Source organism: Pantherophis guttatus, chromosome 1, assembly GCF_059756535.1.
Source record: "Pantherophis guttatus breed Tessera chromosome 1, ASM5975653v1, whole genome shotgun sequence".
NCBI lineage: Eukaryota > Metazoa > Chordata > Lepidosauria > Squamata > Colubridae > Pantherophis > Pantherophis guttatus.
In genome coordinates, this window is record NC_142063.1 from 28002263 (window position 1) to 28029124 (window position 26862).

The window sequence follows — 26862 nt, forward strand, 5'->3', positions numbered from 1 at the left end:
CTCTCTTGTTGTTTCCCTTTTCAGTTCAATCTAAAATGGTATTTGAGCAGCCCCGATTTTCTATTTATCTTTATTCTCATTTCAATTCAGCTAATCTATGCTATGCTGGATGGGGAATTCTGGGAGTTGAAGTCCCCGTGTCTTAAATTTGCCAAGATTGAGAAACATTGGTCTAGCAAACCTCTTGCTCACCACAGGGGCTTCATAAGAGGCAACTGCTTTCATGATCAATAGGAAATAACATTGATATATATATATATATATTATTTTTTTACACTAAAATTGTCATGAATACAAAATGGAAGAAAATTGGGAAGAAGAAGGACACAATAAAAGTAAATACAATAAATAAAATCCTCGGATACCATGGTAAATGTCTTGAAGTGACCCTCCTCCACAGTATTCCATACAAATCCATAGCTTCTCATGGCTAAAAAATAAAGCAGAAATGATCAGAATCAATATTCAGCCTTGGTGGCGTAGCGGACTAAAGTGCTGTTAAGTAGCACTTAGCTGCCAGCTGCCTGCAATTACTGTGAGTTCAAATCTCAGCAGACTCAAGGTTGACTCAGCCTTCCATCCTTCCGAGGTAGGTAAAATGAGGACCCGGATTGTGGGGGCAATAAGCTGACTTTGTATAAAAAAGAACACCGCTTTGGGGGGGGGGGCGAAAGCCCTACTAAGCAGGTATATACAAAAGTATGAAGGCTATTGCTTAACGCATTGTAAGCCACCCTGAGTCTCCGGAGAAGGGCGGCATATAAATCGAACATATATATATTCTAAAACAATCCAAACTGAACAACATGCAGCTACCATTCAATTTATTGTTCAGACTGTAGGCCACAAGAATTTCCATTTACAAAACAACAGCAATTGAGCAGCTTTTAAATATGGCATGCTGTTATTTCTCACCTACCCTTAAAGCTAAGGGCAGACAGGGGCTTTTCAATTATCAGATGCCTTAAAAATGTGTGCTTGAAATGAGATCAACTCTAGAGAAGGATCAAGTTCAATGAAATGCTGCATTCCAGTGAACTGGAAAACAGATCACTTTTAAGTTCAGTGGAAAAGTTCACTGTTATGTCATTACAGACAAAGAAAAGCTTCCACACCTAGCAATAAAGCTTTAGTAAACTGCATTTTGCAATTGACAGCTAAATTCTCAAACCACAGCTTCCAGCTGTATTTGTAGATGAATTTGGTTACCTCCAGGAAGTTGGCATGGAAAATAATTCAGACATAAAAAGCAAGGGGTCTTACCTGAGATAGCTTCCGAAGTATGCTACTATGTTACAGTGTTTGCATTCTTTAACCATATAGATTTCTTGCTGTATCAATGAGAAATCATCTCCTGGGAAGAAAAAAAAAAGATTGTGCAAATTATGACAACGGGTTTTGCAATTTGGAAAGGGATCTTAGTTCCTTACTTTGATGTGGTGATTAACTGAATCGGCATCAATTGCATATAACAATAGTTTGGGGATAAAAGGTAAAGTAAAGGTTTCACCTGTCCGGTCAATAGAAGTGTCCTCACTTATTGCATCACGGTATGGCATGCCAGCCTGACAGCCACGGATAGAAAAACATTACAGAGGGTGGTGAGCACAGCACATAACATCGTGGGCTGTCCCCTGATACCACTAGATGAGATTGCTAAGGCTCGCTGTTTTAGAAGAGGGAGGAAAATCCTCAGGGACGACTCACACCCTGGTCACCACTTCTTTACCCTCCAACCATCCGGAAGGAGATATAGAAGCAGAGCCAGCCGCACAAACAGGCCAAAGAACAGTTTTTATCCGTTAGCTGTCAGACTCCTGAATGTGAAATAACATCATAACTACGTAGTATGATGGACTTGCAGGGCCAGCACAATGTGTAACATGTTCACACTAGTGTAATAGGACTGGGTGTTTTTTAATATGATTTATTGGGTTAGGGATTTTCTATTTCCACTGTGAATTGTATTGTGTTGGGGTAGGGTGTGTGCACTGAAGGAGCTCCACCAATCTCATTGTACATATGTTGTGCAGTGACAATAAAGGTTATTATTATTATTATTTCTAACTGTAGGGGGCAGTGCTCATCTCCGTTTCTTAGCCAAGGGAGCCAGCATTGTCCAAAGACATTTCCATGGTCATGTGACCAGCATGACTATATGCCAAGACACATGGAACGTTGTTACCTTCCCACCAAAGTAGTACCTATTTATCTACTCTCATTTGCATGCATTTGAACTGCTGGGAGAGCAGGAGTTTTGGGGGTAGGGGATACACCAACACATTATTTGCTTTTAGCTGTGGATATAATTTGTAGCGGCAACTGTCCTGGAAGTTGCATTCTTTCTTCCCAATTGAGAAAAATTGAAACCTTAAAATACTTTACATCTAATTGTCTTAAAACTGGCAGGATTTGCTAGTGAAATGTCTACTATGTTTGCAAATTCCATTCAATCCTGCCTCCTCCACCCCCACCCCCTATTCCCAAATCCCATTTCAGACAGTTGAGGAAACATTCAAGAGTTAGAAAAAGGAAACAGGGGCTTTGAATCTGAAAAGAAACTTCAATCAGTCTCAAGATAAACATTTCGAGCGGAATATTTTTTCTGACCACAACACTATGCAAAGTCTTTTTTGACTGTACAGTACTGTAAAACTGGTAAATGGTTTCAATATCAAATTAAATATGAGAGGAAATAAAAGATATTGCTGTCAAGTTCCAGGAGAGGCTTAAAAGGTGAAGAAATTACTCAATTTGTAAACACTAAAAATAGATGAAGTATCCATTTAAGTTGATTAAAAACAGAAGGAAAATTTTTACAGTACATCAAAACACCATGTTCCACAAATTAAATATTTTTTTCCACATCCAACAACTAATGATTTACTTTGTCTGAGTTTCTACTCTATAACTGACAGAAATCTTTTGAATTGGGTGGCCTATGAATATGTGCAATCAATCACTCAATCAATAAGTATTAATCTGCAGTCTGTTACCTGACATTTGTCACCATGATGCCCCATTATAGTGTTTATGCCAGAGTTACATCCATATTTTAACATGTACATTTAGTAATGAAATTGAATGATAGCTTATATATTACAAAGGTTCCTTACCATGTTTCATTATCTCCATTATATAAGCCTCATAAAAGAGGAAAGGAAAACTTTATTTGAAAAAAACGCTATAGTAAATCCCTCCAAAGATGCAGATGCAAGTAGCTGCACCAGCAGCTTTGTCAATTTTCACAAATTTAATAGTCTCAACAATTTATTGGAACAATAATAGTGCAACAAATTCAACCATCTGACCCCTTAAGAAACTCTTTAAGAAATATTCAGAAACCAATTTGTTCATTAGAACAAATAATTAGAAGCTGTCAATTTAAGCTAGTATTACTGAGTATAAACATAGTTTTATCGAATTACAGTCATTATACCGGTTGCCATGATTGTCCTGAACTGTACAAACAACACTATGTTGTCACTCTAAAACCAATAGTTTCCCCATTTTACTGCCCCTTTACTTCTTCATTGCAACATAATGAGATTAAATTAAATGCACCCATGAATAAGTTCCAGCATAGCAGAAACAAAATGCAATAAAAGACTAAATCAGTAGCCTTGATTGTTTACAGAACGCTATCGGTGTACAAATTAGCTTAGAATATTTACAACTGCAAGAAGGTTCCCAGCAATTCTATGAAGCCAGAGCATTTACAGGCTCCAGAAAGGATTTCTGCCCATCTGGCAGTACAGTTCAGCTAGATGAGTTTCAGTAGCACATTGAAGGTGTGTAGCGGCAAGTATACACGCATCTCTGGAACCATGTGTCTCCTGGGGAGGAGGAATACTGCTGTATCCTGTCCCAGCAAGAGAAATAGGTCAGCTGGTGGGAAACATCATACACAACAACATACACAAGTAAAAATATTAGAAGAACTAGAACCTATAAGCAAACAGAGATTGAAGCAGAGGGGCACCCCAGAACAATGACACTCATCCACGGTTATTGGGGGAAAGGTGAGGGGTTCAAAATTATCCCAGGACAGGTATATAAAAAGGAAACTAGCTCATGTGAAAAGAGGAGAAAGAAACAGCACAAAACAAAAACCTGAAAAAGCAACCAAGCACACATGTAAGATCCTTAAGCAAAAATTCCCAAAGCACATTGCCTAATCAAAGTGAATTGTACTCCATTTTACATCAAAATATAATGCACTCAGTGCATCATTTTACTGCTTTTCCAATATTCATCATGACTGCTTTTCCTCTAGCTGAGAGCAAAAAGGGCCAGCAACCCTGCATGCCTCAGTGACTGGAAAAATGCACACAAGCCCCAAAGGACTGGAAACATCTTATGAAGCCTGCTGGTTGCAATTCCTCTGGTCTTTTATGATAAAATAGGCTGGATATGGAGAACCATTCCAATTTTCAAACTGGTTGCATCCAGTGAACTTCCTCAGGGAAAGATTAAACGAGACTAGGAGGACTGGGGGTGGGAAGATATCTTTGATGATTTGCCACGCTGTGAAAGAGATCACTTCTAGCTTCCTTAGATTCCTCTGGCGTTCAAAGAAGACTCAAGAAAAGGCTTCATTCTCACCCAGAGTTTTGAATAAAGGCTGAAGTGCTGTCTCACAGGATAAACTCTTGTGTCACAGCAGCAGAGTATATGCCTTGCACAAAGAAAGTCCTAGGTTCAAATCCTGGCATTTTCAACTGAAAGGAATGGCACCATAACAAACATATCAGTACATAATGAGTCACTAGTACAGTTGGGTTTGAAAGGGAATTAGAAAATTAACAGAGAATGCAATTGTCAATGGCTGCTAATCATGATGTCTTGTATTTTTTGGCATTTTTTAAAAGCAAAATTTAAGAGAGGGCTTTTACTGTTCTGTTTGCTGGTCTCTGGTCTGACTAGCTACTGAAGAAGCAGGAGGCTGGACCAAACACGCCCTTGGTCTAACTTAGCATTAGTTCCTCTCATATTCTTAGGATGAGGTAATGGGACAATAAGACTTTTGCCTAAGTTTGTGGCAGGCTGCTTTTAAGGATACATCAAAAGATTATATAGTTTATGCCAACCTCTTCTTTTAAGGCTTTTCAAAGCAAGCTGAATTTGAACAGTTGCCATAGGCAATTTTTTCCGAGATAATCTTTACAAAAAGAAGATGCTTGGTTGGAGGGAAAGGTTTGTCCATATGAAATCTTGCAGAGAATGCTGAAATTTCACAACATTTTTGGATTCTCACTCAAGATCTAAATATCCCCTTCATTTTGCTTATTGGTTGTTCTGAGATGTACTGGACTACACGCATATCATTACCCATTTAGATTAGGGAAGGTCACTGTACAGAGTGGTGCACCAAACAATTTATGCTGTGTTGCAAAACACAACTTCCCACCATTCCTGGTTGCCTTAATTCAAAAAAGAAACAGATTGCTCTATCCAGCTGGCTGGCTGCCCCCATTAAGCTAGCAGTCATGGGAAGCTGTCCTGACTTCTGTTTTTCACCCATTATAAATGCTTTTTCTAGCTAAATAGTTGGACAAATCAAGAACTCCAGACATCAAGTATTGAAAACAGCTTCTAAGCCTATGCTAAGTGAGAACAGTGAATTATATATAGTGCCTACCGTCCCTGTCCTAATGTTCCCTTTTATATGTATCCATTTCATGTATTCATAATTATATTTATACTTATATCTGTTACCTATTACATGCTTGACAAAATAAATAAATAAAAATAAAATATATGATTGGCTATCAACGCGCTTATCACCCCACAACAACACACAAGGATAGAGTGGGGGTAGCAATGGTGGAGCTCCCAGCTACTATAACCACAATAACCACAAATTCATCAGTGGTCATGATAGGGTCTTGCCAGGGCCACCAAAACAGTGTCCGTGCATATTTGCCAGGAAGGAATAAATAACAAATTCCAATCAGCATACACATCACTTCTTTTGAAGATAGAATTCAAAAGTCTAGAGCTCTCAAATGCAAAATAGACAGCTGACCCTTGAAAATTGGAATTGTTTGCTACTTCTGACTTTCTCAATTCATACTACTCTTTTTCCCCTGTTAAACAAAGCACAGTGTACAGTGATAAGTAAAGATCCTTAATTTTTCATACACACTGATAGGGTCTGAGACATCTGTAATTAACCAGGGAAAAGACCTTGGGGTCAACATAAATCAGTGTTTTTCAAACTTGGCAACTTTAAGATGTATGGACTTCAACTTCCATGCTGGTTGGGGAATTCTGGGAGATGGAAATCCACATATTGTAAATTTGCCAAATTTAAAAAACGACATAAACTCAATGTACAGCAGCTGGGAGAAAAGCAAATTCTGTGCCAAAGAACATTACAAAAAGGGGCTAAAATGAAACTGCCAACACTGCCACTCTTATACATATTTGTGGTATAGTATGTCTGCATGTAGAATACATACCGAATAAAGCTGTAATCTAACTGAAAAATGATATAATACCACAGAAGAGCAAACAGGAGAGAGCAACTAAAATAATCAGGGAGTTTGATCACTTGTCCCCATCAGAAAAGACTAGAATTTTTGAGATTTTTTTTTTACAGGTAGTCCTCCACTTACAAGTTTATTTAGTGACTGTTCAAAGTTACAATGGCATTGAAAAAAGTGATTCATGATTGTTTTTCACACATGACAATTGTAGCATCGCCGTGGTCTCATGATCAAAATGCAAACGCTTGGCAACTGAATCATATTTATGATGGTTGCAGTGTCCTGGGATCATGTGATCACTTTCTGCAACCTTCTCACAAGTCAAGTCAATGGGGAAGCCAGATTCACTGAACAATTGTGGCAAGAAAGGTTGTAAAAAGAGGCAAAATTCACTTTAACACTTAGCAAAAGAAATTTTCACGAATGAAGGCAAAATATATGTGTCATGGGATCCTGCAAAAAAAATGTTTGGGGGTTCAACTGTGGTCATAAGCCTAGGACTACCTGTATTTGGAAATAACATTGAGGGCTTCAAAATCATGCATTTCAAAGTAGGCAGAGATAAGTACTACTCTCTTTTTCAGCCTAAAGGTATGAAAAATGGGAGCTCTGTTTAAACTATGGCTTCTTTTCTCACCTTTCTACAGTATGTGGTCTCTCCTTGTGTGTGAAACTCTGTAAAATTCTGCATACCTTGACCTGTATATCCTATAAATAACCCAGAGGGGAAACGATACTATCATGTCAGCTTTGCTATTATGCAGACTTTCTTTTTAAAGTATGAGGTGCTGTGGGAGGATAGGAGGCCCAGGTCTGACTGGAAGCCACAAACCCTGAAGTGGAAGTTGTAAATCCCACATCTGTACAAGAGAACAAGCTGTCGCTGATGGTTAGTGCAGATAAGATGGCCCAACTACATGCAGAGACTCGGTTGAGGCTCTCACCGCATTACATTTCCTACACTTGTATCTGAGGAACCTATCCTTTAGCTCAGCCCCAGCCAACAAATAAACTAGCTGAGAATCAGCTCTGGAAACTCATAAATGGCAGACACTGATCTAAAGCCAAACACAAAGCCCAACTATCAGATAGCAGGCTACTAAAATGACAGCAAGCTATTAAAATGAGTTGTAAGAGGGAAGACAGGACAATATGGCAATCTCCAGGCCTTACTTTGAGTTCATTCTTGATCATTGGGAAAAATTAATGCAGCATTCTTGCTGTAAAACCAGCCTTATTCTCTAAGAAATGCAGCTAAGATCTTGGGAATGTCTAAACAAAAAAGAGGGAAGATGCGACACTGCTCTTTTTTATGGTGGGGAGAAAGCTCATCACAATGTCTAGAGGACAAGAGAGTAGGGCTTGCTTGAGCAGGATGGCACTCAAAAAGATCTGTTGTGGTCCGCCAGCAGCCTGCGGAGCTGGCAGCGGAGTCGGACAGTGAGGAGGTTGGGGAGGACAATAGGCCAGTCCTGGAGTCAGGGGAAGGCCGGGACTAGGGCTCTGTGTCGGAGGCAGAGATGGGGCCAGGGCCATCTGGGAGCGATGCGCGGACTCCAGAGGCGGATAGCAGAGAGGCAGAGGTACAGGAGGAGCCTGTTCCTAGTACTAGGCAAGAGCAGCTAAAGCAAAAAGGATGACTTGGGAATAAGGCCAGGAGATGATTGACCCCTCCCAGAAGGCTTAAAAGAGCAGCAACGGCTCTTGAGATCTTTGTAGGAAAGCAACGTTGCTACATTTGTTTCTTGTCGGCATCTCTTGCTTCTGAACTTGGTGGGGTTTTGCCAAGAAAAGCCTTTGGCAGGGTGCCAAAGAAGACAAAGGTTTGTGATAAGGCTGAAGGACTGTTTATGAAGGATTTGTTTTGGAATTAATTTGGACTAAGCTGAGAATGAAGTAATTCTCAGCTGTTCTAATAAAATATGTTTGTTTAGGACTGATTGTGTCTGGTAATAACTACTTGGGCCTAGGTCACAACAGTAGCTACCTTACTCAAATGTGTTTAGTAGTGGCCAGCCTGTGCTCACATTTCTTGAGAAGAATCAATTATTCTTGGTTTTCCCCCCCTGTAGCATACATTATAAAAGTTCTGATAATGAATGTTATGATTGCTACTGACCAGTAGAAGGCACTATGTGATTGGTCAGTGCCTCCTGTTGGTCAGTAGCAATGATAGCAATTTACAGAAGCTATAGGTATACCTTCCGTTTTGCTATATGCTCTCATACTAGATAAATTTTCGTGATATAGTACAAGCAAACAGTAGTAAAAAGGAAGGCATATTTATATAGATTCCTGCAGGAAGACCTCCCTTCCTACAAGCTACTGACATAGAGGCCAAGACAACTCTATGCACTGTACAGGCATTAAGTGTGAGTTCAAATCCCTTTAAAGGATCAAACATAGTATCTAATGTGGAAGATATTGACCCCTGGAGACAACAGTTGTGTGATATTTCCTACTGGTCAATAGCTACTTATAACAATATCTGTTATACTATATAAAAGTTGTTTTAAGGGAGGAAGTCTTAAGGCTTCCAGGACAGCATCAGGCCCAGCAGCTTTATAGTCTGAGGGTGCATTAAGAAAAAGAAAAACAACCACTGTTATTGTACATGATATCAGTGGAAACAGAGTAGAACAGATTCTTGTGCAATTCTTTTTGGAGAAAGAGCAATTAATCAAATGCAAGCTATCAAGGAGGCAGCCAAATCCCATTCCCCAGAGTCTGGGGATTAAGCAGTGAGACTGGAGACACTTTTCTGCTTCTTTAGCAAAGAGAAGGAGGAAAGCAAAATTCCCTACCCCTCCATGCAGCCAGACCATTCAGAGGAAAGTTATTTTAATTATGATTGCAATGGGGGGGGGGAGAGTTATATTCCCTATTGCTGCAATCCCATTTCATATTAATTCTTCAATTATCACTCTTTACGATACTGGTAGACCTTGACTTATGACTGTAATGAATCCTGCCCATTACTGTCGTCATGAAGGTCATAAAGCAGGGCACTGTATGACTGGCTCTATTTTATAAACTATTTTTGCAATGGTTGTTAACTGAAGGTAGCAGTTGTTAAGTGAGTCCATTGTTCGCTATAGGCCATTATGCTGAAAATCAGAAGTAAATACCAGTTTTAGGCAAAATCATTGTAAAACATGATAATGTGAACCACAGGACGCTGCAAAGAGCTTAAATGCAAGCCAGTTGCAATGGTGACAATCCATTGTATATTTGCTGGTCACTAAGTGACCAGTTGTAAGTCGAGGACTACATGTAGTTAAGAACATGCACTTCCTTGGTACATTAGATGCAGAGTGTCTTTTTTTATCATGGTCATGGCAGCCCTGAGATCTGAAACAAGCACTGCTGAAATGAGCACTCAAGTGATAGACAAAGAATGAGAGGCCACAGGCCGATCAAGAGATGAAAACAACTTTCAGTAACAAACTTTACAGTAACATTGTTATGCACACGTCATGCTCATCTCTGACAGCTGTGAATGATGTATGTCTTTCCTGAGCTGTGTAATCAAAATCTCAACCTGCATAATGCAAAAATTGAAAAAGAACCGGCTGACAGGTTTTTCAAAATAGGTATCACGCATGGAACTTTGGCAACCTGACAGACACTAAGCTGAAGCCTGAAGCTTTTGGAACTGAAAGAAGTGCTCCAGTGTAGATGTGTGTTGTGGGTATATGCACATTCACGCATACACAGATATACTGATAAAGAAGAAAAAGAATGTTTGCCTGACAAAATTATAAGAATGTATAGAATGTCTGAACAGGAAATAAAATGAGAGGGGATATAGCAGAATTGCCACCAAATTACCTTACTGATGAACACAAAAGATAACCTCTTGTACCAAATTCAACTTCAATTTGCTCAGCTTCTCATTCTTCCATCCTGATATATATCTCAACTCTCATCAGTTTCTGATATTTTCTCTCTGCTTCATGTATTTCTTAGATTTATACCCAACTTTCCTCCAAAAGCACAAGGCAAACACACTATACATAACCCTATCTTGTTCAATCAATCTCTCTCACTCCCAACCACTCTCCTGAAATAGTGACTGGCTTAAAACCATCCAGTGAACCTCTGTTGCTAATGGAAGATTTGAATTTAGGTCTCTCTGGTCTTCAGATATTATGCCAGTGGAAAACCACAGGTGAAAGAAACTACTTGGTAATGGTTACCAAAACATATTTTCAGTCCATATTTTAAGAAAACATTAGACAAACTCAAACTGGCTCTGCCTTAACTTCCTGGAGTATAAGAAGGGAAAGGAAAACACAGCTAAGCTTTCCAGATTCTGCTGCTAGAGCCTACTTCAATAAAATAGATCTCCAGTCATTCTTGAGGATTCTGTTTCCTGAACTGGACTGCTTCAAACAACACCAGTTTTTTTAATAAGCACTTTTTATAAAATGTGCTCATTTTTAGATATGTATTTCCTCAATATACATTTTCATTTTCATTTTTCATTTGATTTGATTTATATACTGCCCTACTCCCGAAGGACTCAGGGCGGTGAATAGGCACAAGATAAAACACATAGAATACAAAAATTTAAGAGCAGAAGTAAAATCGAATTAAATCAATTTAGCCCAGGGTGGATAAAAATCAATGATTTTTTTTAAAAAAATAAAAAAAAATCAGATTTTTTTGATTTAAATCGGATTTTTTTGATTTAAATCGGATTTTTTTGATTTTTATCGAATTTATTTTAATAAAAAACTTTTGGGGTAAAAATCTATCGTAAGATAGTTTTCTATTTAAGATACATAAATAATTTAGTTTATTCAGCATGAAATGGAGCTTAGTTATGTAGCATGAGGCTGTATATTCTGCAACACTGGGACTATCAGTGAGTCAACAGTGGGTCAAAGGAGTAGCGGAGATGACAGTTGCTCTTTAAAAATTATGATTTAAATCGAGTTGATTTAAATCAAGCCTTTTTACTAGTGATTTAAATCATGATTTAAATTGTGATTTAAATCAACTCGATTTAAATCAAATCCACCCTGATTTAGCCCAAGACAAATTTAAAACTCTAGGTTAAGAACAAATTAAAATTTACATTAAAATTTACATTAAAAAGAGAGAGGTCTTTTTTATCAGTTTTCTTCAATATGTTATGCATTTGCACACCTTTACCCAATACAGATTTTTTTAAGCACACGTTTCCCTCATATCCAAAAAGACATTTCAATTTCCTATTTTTGAGTTACAAAACCACATCAGTAACGTTTAAAAAAACCTTGTTGTCATATAGGTTTGAAGAGTTGAAATTATGTCAGATTAAAACGCAAGCTAAAAAGATCTGACTTTTCTAAAGTTAAACCGGTGGTTTGTCAGCACAATTCTGTGTTTACATAACAACTAAACCACATTATGGTTGGTTTGTCTGTCTCCACTGAGTCCAAACTGTGACTCAGAACATAGCTCTGAAGGAGTCCTTTGGCTGCATTCTGTAATCAAAGCTTGTTATAGGCTAGTTACTCTATCCACAGTTTGATGTAGCCTCCTAATTCAGTGATTAATATTCTACCTAACTGTTAAGCACTTGTTAGCACCCCAGAAACACAATGTGGAATAAAGGAGAGGCTATAAAACAGAATCCTTCATACTTAAACCATGGTTTTTGCTCATGTTGTTTGCTGATAATAATAAACAGGAAGTCCCAAGCAATACAAAGATTGGTGGGCTATTTGGCCTTGACAGCAGAGGGAGCTGTTGCTAAGGTGATTAACTTGATCTTTTACCAGACTTTCATCAGGTTTGTTTCCCAACTACCGTAGGTTCAATGCTAAATAGTATGTCATACAAAAACTGTCAGCGTCAATTCAGACAGAACCTTTTCCATTCCCACTTTAGGGCATTTCAGGCTCAAGGGTTTCATCTAGTCCTTCTACATGTAATACCTGGGCCCATCTTCTAAACATTGTCCCCTTAAATCTTTTGCTCAGGCAAAATCAATTTTAATCAGCTGCAGCTACTTAAAATAATTCTTTATTCCAGTCAGCAGATGGCAATTGATTGTGCATGCAGCCTGGCAACTACCCAACCCTTGAAGAATAGAAGCTGCTAGCAGAAGGACAAATCAGCAGGCCTGTTTGACAGCCCAGGAGTGGGTGGTATTTGGATCTAAAGCATCTTTGCTCCAGGTCTGAATACTGAGCACTTCTACGAGAAACTGTTTGACTCATAAAATACCCTCATCAGTCTCTGCTCAGTTCAGAAATACTAATTCAAGCATCACAGACAGACTGGATCCTAAACCTCTGACTTAATCAGGGCTGTTTCATTCTCAAATTATTCTTATCATTAGGAAGTTTTTTTCCTAACATTTAATCATAATCTGCCTAAGCTTCTCCCTGAGACAATTCCATTCCATCTGGGCACTGAAAGAACCATGTATACACGAGTGCTCTTCTTACTTCCTCGTTTTTCTCCCTTTAATGTTGTGGCTTTGGGACACTAAGACTAGGGACAGAAACTATTTTTCTTGCAGTTATTCTTTTTTTTCAAAAAGCAAGCTGTTTCTGTTAGCCTCTCTGGCTGAATAACGAAATAAAATTTTAGAAACTAAATATCTAACAAATAAAATTTTGCAGACTAAATATATAACTACCATAAGAATAATGAAATAATTTATCTCGCATTCAATCAGAATGATGATTCAAAGTATTTTCTGTATGAACTGAAGGAGTCTGTCAACCCACTCAATTGGCATAGCTGCACGACATGGTTAATTGATTGGCATTGCAGCAAAGCCAAAATCTCAGCTAGTCTGCAACCTTGGGAAACATTTTCCCCAATGCACCTCTACATCATGTGACACTCTTCCCTATGCTCCCCCACACACTGCAAAACACTGCCTATCACCCCCCCCCCAAGTCTCCCAGTTCAAGTTTCACACTCAGACAGCAGGCTGCAGAACTAAAATGCTTGCAACCAACAGTTAGTAAAGACAAACCAAAGGAAAGTAGCCAGGATTTACAGAATATGGAGAATGGTTTGTAAATTATGATGTCACAAAGCTCCATTTAAAATCAGTAAGTCTATATGAATATGCCCAGCATTTGCCCCTAGGTCCATGTCACTCTGGAAGCCTATAGTCTTAGAAATGGTGAACTAAGTGCAATGTTCTTACTAAGTGATTTTACGCAAGCAATCTGAAAAGAAAAAGTGTGAATAAGAAATGTAATGAATGTCTAAAAATAGGATTTCAATGCATTCAAGGTTGACTCATCCATTCATTAAAAACAATTTTACTAGAAAGTTTGTGCTTAGATATTCATTATGGCATGAGGTATATAATTAAAATGATAAATTTGGGGTTCATGTTTTTGATATAGATTTTGGTTTTAAAATATCTTTAAAATGGGAAGAGATGGAAAGACATATACAAATACAACCACTGTAAAATTGTTATTCATCAAAAAGTGAACTCTCATGTTCTTAAAAGCAAAAATATAGAGACTGTTGTTTGATTGGGTGGTCGCTGCAATTTCTGATTGTTTATTTAGTGGTCCATGCTTCTTGAAAATTGAGAAACATTAATCCAGGGTCTTAACTCATATTAACATCCAGATGTTGTGCCCCCAAAAAGGAAACAAGCTGAAAAGTTAAGTGCTCTGTATTACATTGGAAAGACATCTGATTTCCTTGAACTTTTTAAAATGTGAATGCAATGGACTGCAACTAGTAAGTCATGTTTTTTAAAAAATCAGTCCAATCCAGCCATAACAGGTAGACAAAATAGAAGATAGTATTAAACAGAAATAGGAGGAACATGGGGCTTGCTCTCTGTTTAGCAAGTAATCCAGACTAATACTTCTCCAAAAATGTGGCACAGAATATCAAACACTAGAACTGAAGAGGGGAGGGGCACATTTAATTCCTGTTGAAGTATCCTTGAAGTTTTGGTATCTGACCTTCGTTCAAAGACTGGCTCTTATCCCAGGGTTACTGCTGAAAGAGATAAACTAAAGAAAAGAGAGAACGGCTCAGGAATAAGAATTTGGAATAAGAATTTGATGAGCAGTGTGATTAAGAAAACCAATTCAGTACCATTAGAAAATAGAGAAAAGCTTACCTTGTTCTAGTTTGATAATTTTAACTGCAGCCAACTCGCCATTGTGCACATTTCTGGCCTAGAGAAACAAATATGAGAATGAGATGAAAGCCAACTACAGGCATAGGTTTTTCCAATGCAAGCCATGTTACATAGAAAGCAAGCATAATTCTTTCCTATTGATGCAGATGAGCTGAAATATTTGACAGTTAAATTATAGTTACCCATAACAGTTTCCTATAATATTGGTTGGATTATATATAACCTGACTCATTTGCTGTATAAATCTACACACTGTATGGTTTAATGTTATGGGTGAACCAGACCATTATGGCTTGATCAATAAACCGTAATTTAAAAATCCTAGCTTAGTATTATCAGAACCAAATCTGTGTTTTCCATATTTTATACCTTTTGCGGTAGCTGCAATATACCGTATTTTTCAGACTATAAAACACTCTGGACTATAAGACGTACCTAGCTTTTGGGAAGGAAAACAAGGAGGAAAAAAAATCTGCCTCTGTCTCCAGCATCCATCCGGTATTCATCTGGCCTGTTTGCCGTGGCCTGTTTGCCACCATGGCCCGTTCTAGAACAGCTGATCTGCACCGCACCAACCCCCGTTCCCCCCCCCACTGCAACATTAGGAGTATAACACGCACAGACATTTCCACCCACTTATAGTCCGAAAAATACGGTATTAGATTTTTGCCACATGGATCTTCTGTAAATCATGAGATCTGCACATTCCTGACATATCTGTTTACTCATTTATAAGCTTTATAAATCACTCCACAGAACTATATGCATTGTGTTGATGTCCTTATCATAAGATGATGTAGAAAATGAAGATAGCTATAGAAAGAAAATGCTAATCTTTTCTGTGATCATCTCCAATATTTTTTAAAAAGTTACTGCTTTTAACAGAATAACAAAATAACAAGAGTTGGAAGGGACCTTGGAAATATTCTAGTCCATCCTCTGCTTAAGCTGGAGACGTTATAAGCTATCCAATCTCTTCTTGAATACCTCCAGTGATGAAGCACCCACAACCTCTGAAGGCAAGCTGTTCCACTGAAAATTTCTTCTTCATTTTAGGTTAGATCTCTCTTTGATAATTTTCCATCTGTTACTTCTTGTCTTGGCCCTCGGATTCTTTGGAGATATATTCATCATGTCATGAACGTATTTTTTGACCAGAACTGGACACAGTATTCCAAGTATGGTCTTACCAAAGCAATATGTGGAATACTAATATTAATTTTAATCTTATTATTTGTTGTTATGTTTGTTTGCTGCTCCAACATTTCTATTTTTAACAGGATCATTATTCTTTATTACTCATGTTATTTCTTTAAACAGATGTTAGCTGCTGTCGAATTTTTTTGCAAATAAATAAGACAAGATTGAAAGACTACAGGGTCCCTTTTCTGTAGGTTCGCACTTATTTGTTCTGGCAAATATGAAAAAATTACTGTTAAAAAGCTACCTGCTTACAAAGTATGCAGCAATTCATATTGTGTTTATATCATGACCAATGCTGTAAAGGTGGAGTTGCAATTAAAGCCATCTTTTAATTGTGGTTGCAAAATGGATACACTCCCTTTTCTCAGACTCTGTTGGGAATTCCCCCTTCACTAAAAGTCAAGTATTGCATTAGTGAATATAATTAAGGCTAAGAACAATTTCATATATAGAAACAAAAAAAATTGATGGTAGAAAAAAACCTAGTAGACATCAAGATTGCCCTTTGAGTTTTTGTTTTGTTGTCTTTTTAATTTATGTATTTTTAAAAATTTGTTTTATTTTTACAATTTTTGTCGATGATGGACATATTTTAATCCCAAGCATGTTTAAACTCATATCTCACTATAGTGTTTCCCCAAAAATATGACGTGTCCCGAAAATAAGGCCATGGCTGATATTTGGGGTGGGCCTAAATACACGCCCTCCCCCGAAAATAAGCCATAGTGAAGAGGTGGGCATGGCCAGCACAGGAGGCAGCCCTTCCCTTCCCTGGTCATCTCACAGAGGTTTAGCCCCTTAATTGCTACCCGCTGATCAGCTGAGCCAGCAAGGGCTGTGCAGCTCAGCCCAGCTCTCCAGCTGCCGGCCTCCTCCCGCTTTTCCTGCCGATCATTCTTTACTTGGGATCGCAGCACAGACACACATCCCGAAAATGCTCCATCCAAAGTCTTCAACCTTGCAATCCTGGGACGGGCATCTGTGCTGCGATCCCAAAGAAAGAACGGTGTGTGTGTGTGCGTGTGAAAGAGAGGGGGGGGGGAGATCCGATCCAACCTCGGAGAGTTATCCAGGGCTGGTAGCAATGTTCTCTCCGTTCCCCACCCCTCTCACACACACATGCACATACAGGTCCCTCACCCCCACCAACCCTCCCAAGGCAGCCATATCCCTGCGAACTTCTGCTCCCCTCGCCCCTTCCGCCGACTGTGGCACCAACCTCGAGTGCCTGCTCCTGCTCCATGGTGGCGGCCTGCCTGCTCTTCCCCCTGCACCCAGGTGCAGCATCCACATAGCCTGCACTACCGAGCGCCCGCCACAGCAGCACCAACATCGCCACCCCGGGCCTTCCTTGGCAGGGCGGCCACCAGTAGCAGAGAGGCCTCCATGCATGGCGGGCAGAAGTTGGCACGCGTGCTTCCGGTGGGGGCGGAGTGACAGCTGTGTGGTGGGGAAGTCACGGAGGACTACAACAGCAGGTCTGGAGTGTCCCGCAGCTGGATGTAGGTCTCTCAGTGGGGATGGCTGAAGCACTGCAGGTGTTGCTGCTACCACCGCCTCCACCTGCGGAGGCCCCGGCCGGCCTCCTGAGGCAAAGTTCAGTTGTGGGGGAGGAGTGTTGGCCGTAGCTGGGCCAGCCGAGCTGTCTATTGGAACTGCCCTTGGCGTGGTTGCCCGGCATCTTGCTGCTGGGCACCTGGAAAGAGTAAGCGGGGCCTCCGGGAGGAAGGGAGGGCAGGCAAGGGTCCCTCAAGGCTCCCTTCCCCAGGAAGAGTGTGGCCTGATCGCTGTCCAGTCCAGTGACTCCAGAGGCAGAGGGGCTTCCCTGGGCTCACCGGTGGGTGCTCTGGTTGGTCAGTGTTCGGGTGGGGGGGACCATGGGGCGATCAGAGCGGAGAGGGGGGAAGGGGAGGCAGACTGTCACCATAGAGCGGGAAGCGCACTCCCAGAGCGACTGCTGCCCTGGCTGAGGTTTGGAAGCCACAGAGGCAGAGTTTGGGAGAGAGAAAGAAAGACTTCTGCTGCTTCTGCTTTTGACTGCATGCAAGGAAAGAATCAGAAGTCTTTCTTTCTCTCCCCCAAACTCCGCCTCTGTGGCTTCCAAATCTCAGCCAGGGCAGAGGCCGTTCTGGGAGTGTGCTTCTCACTCTATGGTGATGGCTAGAGCTGGAGCTGGTCTCTGCAGGGGGAGCTGGCCCAGGCCATGGCTTCCGCGCGGGTGCTGGCGGCATTGGCTACGGACTCAAGGACCTGGTGTCACTGGCTTCGCCCACATCAACGTGATGAGGCCTGAGAGGCGTGCGAGGGAGGGAGGGGGGGAGACAGGCACTCATGCAGCTTGACGCCTTCAGGCCGCTCACATTCTACACACACACCCCGTGAGAGGGGAGGGGCTTGGTGGCACGCGGAGGTGGCGCGCGGAGGGAGCCTCTCTCTGCCGGATTCCTGGCTGTGAGTGCGCAGGCCGCCTGGGGCCTACTGCACCCCAAAAATAAGACCCCCCTCCAATAATAAGGCCAAGCCCTTATTTCAGGGTTCAAAAGAAAATAAGACCCTGTCTTATTTTCAGGGAAACACGGTAAAATTTACGAGTCTTTGGCTTTTACAAATGAACCTATGAACTAAATATTTTTATTTACAAAGTGTTATACCTTAATGTGTTGAGCAAATCCAGTCAGTTGAAGCAGCCCTTTTAAAAAGCATGGTTAGTCAGGTTTTTCTTACATCCAAACCATGGTTGGTTAAGATGAATAGTCTCTAGTATTGAAATGTAGTGAAACCAGAGAAGATACAAGAAGAGCGTTTCTGTTAGTAATATGTGTTTTATGTGCATGACTATCACTACCTTTTTCATGGATAAGACCATTATCTGAGTCTGTTGCCGGTCGCATCTACCCGACCCATCAGAGCAAGGAGGCAGGGAATGCTGCGGGTCCCATCACCGAGGGAGATACACCTGGTGGGACCCAGAAGAAGGGCCTTCTCCGTGGTGTCTCCCTCTCTCTGGAACATCATTCCCCCAGAGATTAGAACGGCCCCCACTCTAATACTCTTCTGGAAGGTGCTAAAGTTCTGGTTCTGCCTGTGGGCCTGGGGAATCCAGAGCGGGATGGAGCCAATTAAATGGCTCGTGTGATCTGCTGTCACCGGGGCTGGGAGGTGAGTGGTGTTTATTACATTATACTATATTCATTTATTTGATTTTTTTATTAGTTTTATTGTTTTAAATGTAGCTTTATACTCTGTAAGCCGCCTTGAGTCACCATGGGCTAATAGGCGGCAATATAAATTCAATGAATGAATGACTGCCCATAAAAATGGAAATAATTTTAAATATTTCAATTTAGTCCATCACTCAATCTCTACATTCTAAACAAATTTACATTTAAAGTAACCCACAGTTTGCGTCAACTCGATTCACTGAAAAACACCACGGAGCAGATTCAACTACAGCATAATATAAACCAAACTAAAATGGTTAGGTAACATGGTAAGACAAAACTTTATTTGCTAGAGTAATATCCTGCCTTTCTTCTGGGAATATACAGGTAGTCCTTGACTTATGACCATGATTCAAGTCCAAAATTTCTGTTGCTAAGCGAGACAGTTCTTAAATGAATTTTGCCCCATTTTATGATCTATCTTGCCACAATTGTTAAGCAAATCACTGCAGTTTCTAAGTTAATAACACGGCTGTTAAGTGAATCTGGCTTCCCCATTGACTTTGCTTGTCAGAAGGTCACCAAAAGTGATCATATGACCCCGGGACACTGCAACCATCATAAATATGACTGTTGCCAAGGGTCTGAATTTTGATCATGTGACCATTGGGATGCTGGAATGGTTAGAAGTGTGAAAAACAGTCATAAGTCACTTTTTACAGTGCTGTTGTAACTTCGATCAGCCACTAAATGAAATGTTGTAAGTTGAGGACTACCTATAAAGAAGCATAGAGAGGATCTCCCTTCAATTTTTTTGTTTCCACATCCACCCAGAAGAGGACGCTGGGATGGGAAACTGGCCTTATGCCATCTAATGAGTTTCCCCAACTAGGATAAACCTGGGCATGACTCTCTCTAGCCCAGCATCTTCACAACAAATCTCATTATGATTTAGCCATGAGACAACATGTAAACCAAGCCCTAAAATAACATGCATCAATTTCTGAAGACAAAGTTCTCATAAAGAATAAAGCTTGACCCTTGGAACAATAACATATCCAAGAAAATATATCCAGGTAAACTCTTTTTAATTGTGCAAATTTCAGAAATGCAGATGTCTTCATAAGTGTTCAGAGTTATTCGGATCTCTATGTTTAAAGGAATGCCCACATTCCATGTTGTACTTTAAATTTTCCCAATAAGCGCTTACAGCCTTGGTATTCTCAATGCTACCAATGAAAGGATGAAGGTGCTTTTCTCACCTTCCTGCACTTATCTTTCTTCTGCTTTACCCTAATCCTCTGGGTCACACAAGTCCCCGTTCTGCTCTTCCTCCCTGACAGCATAATGGGGTAAAAGGACTAGGAGGGTCACCCTAAATCCAGGAAGACAGCTGCTTCCTTCTTTGGCTGCAGGAAGACATCTGTGCCAAAGCAGGGTACATTCAGTCCTCTCTGCATGTGATAAAGCAGAATTTTGAAAAATAAAAATGTGATTTAAAAAAAAACAAAAACCCTCCACCAGCCCTTATAAAGAATTGTGAGGAAGTTGTTCCACAGCATATTTGGAGGCTTTGAGTGGTAGCTTAAAATTCTAGCTTTCAAATATCCCATTTCCTCCTGGTATCATTTCTCCACAGATCTGCAGAAAACCATAGAACTATCAGAAGTGCACATGGAAGATTTTGAGGAAACTGAAGAAGCAGTTCCAAGCAGGCAGCAGAAAACCCATAGATACCTTAGAAAATACAGGTTACTCTTGTTGCCTTGTTACTCATAGTTCATGACAGCACCAGCAGAGTTAAGACTCGTAAGATTACACTTGAACTGGACTGGGCTGTTTATTCTATTCCTGGTAACAGCAGCGACAACCGTGAAAACTTCCCTCTCCTTTCTTTCATGTAACCTACAAACCAGAAAACTGAATGCATCAGGTAGCTATTGTGGCCTTGTAAGTGCACAATCCCTTCCTCTTCCTCCTGGGTATGGCAGGAAGCTGAAACAGGTTGATCAAGGCCCTTAACAAACTGCTAAGGCTGCTGATCTTAATAAGCTAAACCTTTATGCAGGAGAACTGTAGGGAAACTATAGTAATCATATCAAGCAGGAAATTAACAATTCAGTCTACCACTCTCCTCCATTACTAGCAAGCAATTCCATGCAGATCCAAACACATAAACATCAGACAAAGGATTAAATTAAACACAACTGGCACCAAGAACAATAATAGTTTTGCTACTGGCAAGGGATATTGAACAAAGCCCTAAAACTTGCTTTGCTTGATCTTATATCGGTGTCCCGACATAGTCAGCTGGTGCCATCGCTGACTATTGGGGGTGAATCTCTGCCCCCCACAGAGAGGGCTGTGCATCCTCCTGGACGCATGGCTGTCCTTAGAAGAGCATATGACGGCCGTGGCCAGGGGGGCTTTTTATCAGGTTCGCCTGATTTGCCAGTTGCAGCCTTTTCTGGTTCGGGACACCTTGCGCATGGTCACTCACGCCCTTGTCACCTCCCGGCTGAACTATTGTAATGCTCTCTACATGGGGCTCCCCTTGAAGAGCACTCGGAGGCTCCAGCTGGTCCAGAATGCGGCCACGCGGGTGGTTATGGGCGCAACCCATTGTGCCCACGTGACACCCCTCCTGTGCAAGCTGCACTGGCTCCCAGTGGTCTTCCGGGTGCGATTCAAGGTGCTGGTTACCACCTTTAAAGCGCTCCATGGCACAGGACCCAGGTACCTTCGAGACCGACTTCTGCCACCAACAGCCTCCCACCGGCCAGTTCGCTCCCACAGAGAGGGTCTCCTCAGGGTGCCTTCAGCCAAATTATGTCAGCTGGCGACACCCAGGGGGAGGGCCTTCTCTGTGGGAGCCCCTGCCCTGTGGAATGAACTGCCCCCGGAAATGCGTAAGATCTCCGACCTCCGTGTATTTCGCTGTGCCTTCGAGATCTTGCTGTTCCTCCAAGCTGGGCTATCAATGTAATGATTTTTAAATTGGGTGTTTTAAATTTTTGGGATTTTAAATTTGAGCTGAAATTATGTAATAATTTTAATTATTTTTAACTGATGTCTGTCTTTGTGCTTTTAATAGGCTGTACACCACCCTGAGTCCTTCGGGAGAAGGGCGGTATAGAAATTTATTTATTTATTTATTTATTTATTTATTTATTTATTTATTTATTTATTATTTAGTGTTGTTGTTTTTTAGTTTTTATGTTTCCAAAAGTCATCTTAATACCCTCATCAACTTTTTAAATGCAATAGCCTTTTATAACCAGATGATCAATCAATCAGTTTATTACAGTCTTAGACCAGAGACCAGAACAAATAAAAATGCTCAGTAAATATACAATTGCAAGTTCTAGTATAAAATAACCCTAACCCTAATCCTATAACGAGATGTTCTCCAAAACAGTTGGACTATAATTCCAAGTTAGCAAACCTAAGGACTAATCACAACTCCTGCCACTGGTTTGGGGAATATAATATTTACTTATTGCATGCATGTGCTGAAGACAACATCTCCTTTGAATTCAGCTTGATACCTGGTGAAATATCCATGCACTTATCTCAATGGCAGTAGGAAAATGGCTTGTATCCCTCTTTTCTATGATGTTTTGAACTTCTTAGTCTAGCCTGCAGCCCTGGTATTCCCTGGGAGCCTCTTATACAAACACTAACCAAGCCTGAATCTGATTAACCTCTGAGACAAGAAGAGGTTAGCCAAGTACTATCACATCCCTTGGCATTTGTCTATTGCCAAATAACAATTAAAACATTACTCTCAGAAACTAAAATATCTAAATAAGAAATTAAAAAGTGACTGTGAAATTACATATCAGCATAAATACAAAACTAAGTGAGTCCATAATTACAATACAGATTATGAAAAATGGTAAGATTTACTTAAAAGCTGAACTGGAAGTTTATAGGGATGGAAACAAGTTGACTTCTTTGATTGAAACAGCCTTCTTGAATTTAATTTTCTCTTATGTGTTGATTAAAACTCCCCCACTATAACCAGGTAGTATTTAACTATGCTGAAAAGAATAGCAATTTATGATATAACATAACACAAACAATAGAATATAATCCAACCAGTGTCTTAAACTTTAAAAAAGCTGAATCTCTCTGATAAACTGAAAGACAATAAGGATAAGTACAAAAAATGGAAAGAGCCTGTAGACACAAACATATGAAGAATGGTTGTAGGAATTGGGTATGGACAGTCTAGAGAAAAGAAGGATTAGAGATGACATGATAGCAGTATTCCAGTATTTGAGGGGTTGCCACAAAGAAGAAGGGTTCAATTTATTTTCCAAAGTACCAGAAAGCAAGACAAGAGACAATGGATGGAAACTAATCAAGGAAAGAAGCAACCTGGAATTAAGGAGAAACTTCCTAACAGTGAGGACAATTAATCAGTGGAACAGCTTGCCTTCAGAAGTTGTAGGGGCTTCATCATTGGAGGTTTTTAAGAAAAGGCTGGACAGCCACCTGTCTGAAACAGTACAGAGTCTCCTTTTTATGCAGGGGGTTGGACTAGAAGATCTTCAAGGTCCCTTCCAGCTCTATTCTGATTAAGAATTATGCAAGTTGAAATCCAACATCTCAAAGAGTCTCAAATTGCTGTAAATAAATTCTATTTGAAGATTTTGATAATATATTGTAAAATACGGTCTTTCAAGTAACTTGTTCCAGGTATTAAACCATCACTTTAAATTGTACCCAGAAAGGGACTGAAACACATACATACAAATTCAAAACATAGATATAGAATCTCTGCATTTGAAATTAGTAGCAGTTTTAGCTCCTTTTTACAGTGAACCCTTTTACTGTAATAATCTAACAAATGAAAACTTCCTAACCTGAAATGTACATCTGTTGGAAGCAATAATTAATTTGGAAAGAACATTCGGAATGCCGGTCTAACTGAATCTTAGATTACTTGGCTCCAGCTTATTTGACAGATCACATCTCCCCAGTTACATCTATTCAGCCCACAAGAGCAGGAAGGCAGATCATGCTGCAGGTTCCAACCAGCAAGGAACCACATCTGGTGGGACCTAAGAAAAAGGTCTTCTCTGTGGTGGCTCCCTCCCTTTGGAACATCATTTCCCCATATATAAGATGGAGCCTACCCTGTTGCTTTTCTGCAAGGCCTTGAAGACCTAGTTTTGTCAGTGGGTCTGGGGATCCTATTAGGAAACTGTTCAAGAGGCTTATTTAATTCTGTTATGGGGGGTGAGGAGGGTGTAACTTTGATTTTTTTTAAAAAAAACTGTGGACTTTTAATATTGTACGCCACTTTGAGTCACTGTGTGTAGTTGGGTGGTTATATAAACTTGTTTACTAAATTAATAAATCTTCATCTCCATGACACTGCTGGAATAACAGGTACCTGATGCAACATTAGCTGATTTGAAAATTGTAGTTTTTAACTAAAAAAAATCTTCTATAATATTGATGATGGCAGAAATAGGTGAAAATAATATGGTGAAAGCTTGAAAAAAGTAGTCAAGAGATCAAGCTGCAGTATAACATATCTTCCTATATCTCCTCTTTGTCCCCAAAATACTTTCTAGCTCTCAGTTCTGACCTTTAGTTTTCATATCCTTCCTTCCTTCCCTCTCATTTTATCATTCTCAAAAGATTGTACACCTTGAGAAAACTTAGGTCTTGGAGGCATAAATACAACACTGATCTTGGAAACAAAGATGTAATTCTAATCAGTTAATAACTTTCATAGCTAGTCTTTTTGTCAGGGTACCTAGCTCAGTTCAACAAAATCTCTGACTAGCTGAGACCAACTTAAACAGCTACGAAATTTATTAACTGTTCATTTTTTTTATAAAAAGTTTTTTTTTTTATTTTTTACACAAACAAACATACAATACATTTTTTTCTGAACTGTAGAGTAACTTCAAAATATATTTCAATTTGTTTTTACAGTGGAAAAAAATCCACCAATCCGAACCAAGTTCACAGAAGGCAGAAAGCAAGATTGGGGCCATCTGCAAGGCACTTGAGAAATATAAACAAATGCATTTATAAGCCATCTTCTGGGATGACTTGTATACAAGTCTACATTTAAGCCGCAATATAATTAAGGATTCTAACAACCTAATTTAGGATAGAATGATGAAGTTTTGTTATGGCTTCTGTTAAAATAACCAAGAACTTAAAATATATCTAATTTAATAAACACCAAAAGCTTATTATTATTTATACCTGTAAGCATGATGTGGGCCACAAAGTTAGGAAAGGTTGCGCTGTTAGACTGAGGCAATGACTGTCTAAACCTGGCCCAGAAAGTAGCTTTTTATGTCTGGCCAGTCTCAATCCAGGCATTACTGCCTGTCAACCTATTCATCTTCTGGTCTGCTAATTTTCTTATCTGCACATTTGTAGCTTCCGACATTGATTTCTTTCTCTCACTCCATAAGGCTGCCTTTGAAGACACTCAGAAGAGGCAGCTGGTGCAGAATATGGAAGCCAGACAGCTAACCAGGGAACCATGTTTCTGCCAAATTACTCCTGTCTTGGGGTTGCCACAGTGGCAACCATAGGTACCTGGGCTGAATTCAAAGCACTGGTAATTACCCATTAAGTCCTAAATGGAGATGCACAGGGAAATAGCAGGCTCCACCATACCAAGAATGATTCTGCCTGCCTACTCCAAACATCTGGGGAACACACTCCTGGATAGTCCTTGGCTTGTTCTCTTTCAGGAAGGCCTCTAAAACCATTTAAAAGCCTCCGTGGGCTTTAGGATCTCAAGCTATTCAGGAGTTGATGAGCTGCTACTCTTATTATTATGGTTTGTCCCATAGACAGCCAGATTTTTAGACTGGATTTGGCTTTTTTATCTCTATGAAGTTCCCTCCCTCCCAGGGACCTAGGATAGGCAGATAGATGTTGTTGTTCAATAGTATTAAAGATACTGTCACAGGATGTGAGCTGTTCCAAGCAAAGCTGCCTTTTGCAACTGACCAGTAGTGAGTTTGTTAAATGTTGATAGTGTTCAAATGATGCTCTAAATGTTTTGGGATTGCAGCCAAGGTGCCTAACACTATTGGTCAGGGGTGGGTTCTAAATTTTTTTACTATCGGTTCTGTGGGCGTGGCTTATTTTGTGGGCGTGGCTTGATGGTCATGTGACAATTCTTTAGGATTGAGCATAAATCTACCAGGCTTTTAACAGCTTGCAGAGCAGTACCGGTCTACTCATTTATTTTTGCAGGCATTGGTCTACCCATTTATTTTTGCAGGCACTGGTCTACTCATTTATTTTTGCAGGCACTGGTATACTCATTTATTTTTGCAGGCACTGGTCTACTCATTTATTTTTGCAGGCACTGGTATACTCATTTATTTTTGCAGGCACCGGTCTACTCATTTGTTTTTGCAGGCACTGGTCTACCACCAAACTGCCTTTTAACACTGATCAGCTGTAGGGCGGCCCTTTGAAACCCTGCGGAAAGAGTTTAAACAGTTTTTTTCCTTCTAGCCGATCAGCTGGGACTCAGGAGGCAGCAATAGATTGGGGGTGGGGCCAAATAAAAGGTAAGAATAATGCGGGGGGGAGGGGCAGGGGGGCAGAACCGGTTGGTTGATGTCATATCGTCACCGCTACCGGCTCGGTGGATCCGGGCCGAACCGGGAGGAACCCACCACTGCTATTGGTGCTATCTTTGCTTACTTTTGCCACGGTCGTTATGATAATTACTATTCCTATTATCTCTATCTTTATCATATCAATTTTACTGTACTCTAAATTGATGGAGGGAATTCTGCTACATCAGGCTGACCCACAGCTAGCAGGAAAGCCACTTACTTGAGTATACACACCATACCCTGGTCACAGCCACCTTCCAAAC

The 26862-nt window shown here is 40.2% G+C and overlaps 1 protein-coding gene across 1 annotated transcript in view; it reads right to left on the reverse strand.

Annotated features, from left to right (window-relative positions):
* The window catches only part of MAP4K5 (mitogen-activated protein kinase kinase kinase kinase 5), a 99735-nt gene that overhangs the window by 45142 nt on the left and 27731 nt on the right, over window positions 1-26862 (reverse strand). Inside the window, exons 3-5 of the mRNA XM_060693837.2 lie at window positions 14596-14653; window positions 1264-1354; window positions 366-430 (exon numbers count right to left, since the gene is read on the reverse strand). Coding sequence (XP_060549820.1) covers window positions 366-430; window positions 1264-1354; window positions 14596-14653 — 214 coding nt within the window. The remainder of the gene's footprint in view (window positions 1-365; window positions 431-1263; window positions 1355-14595; window positions 14654-26862) is intronic.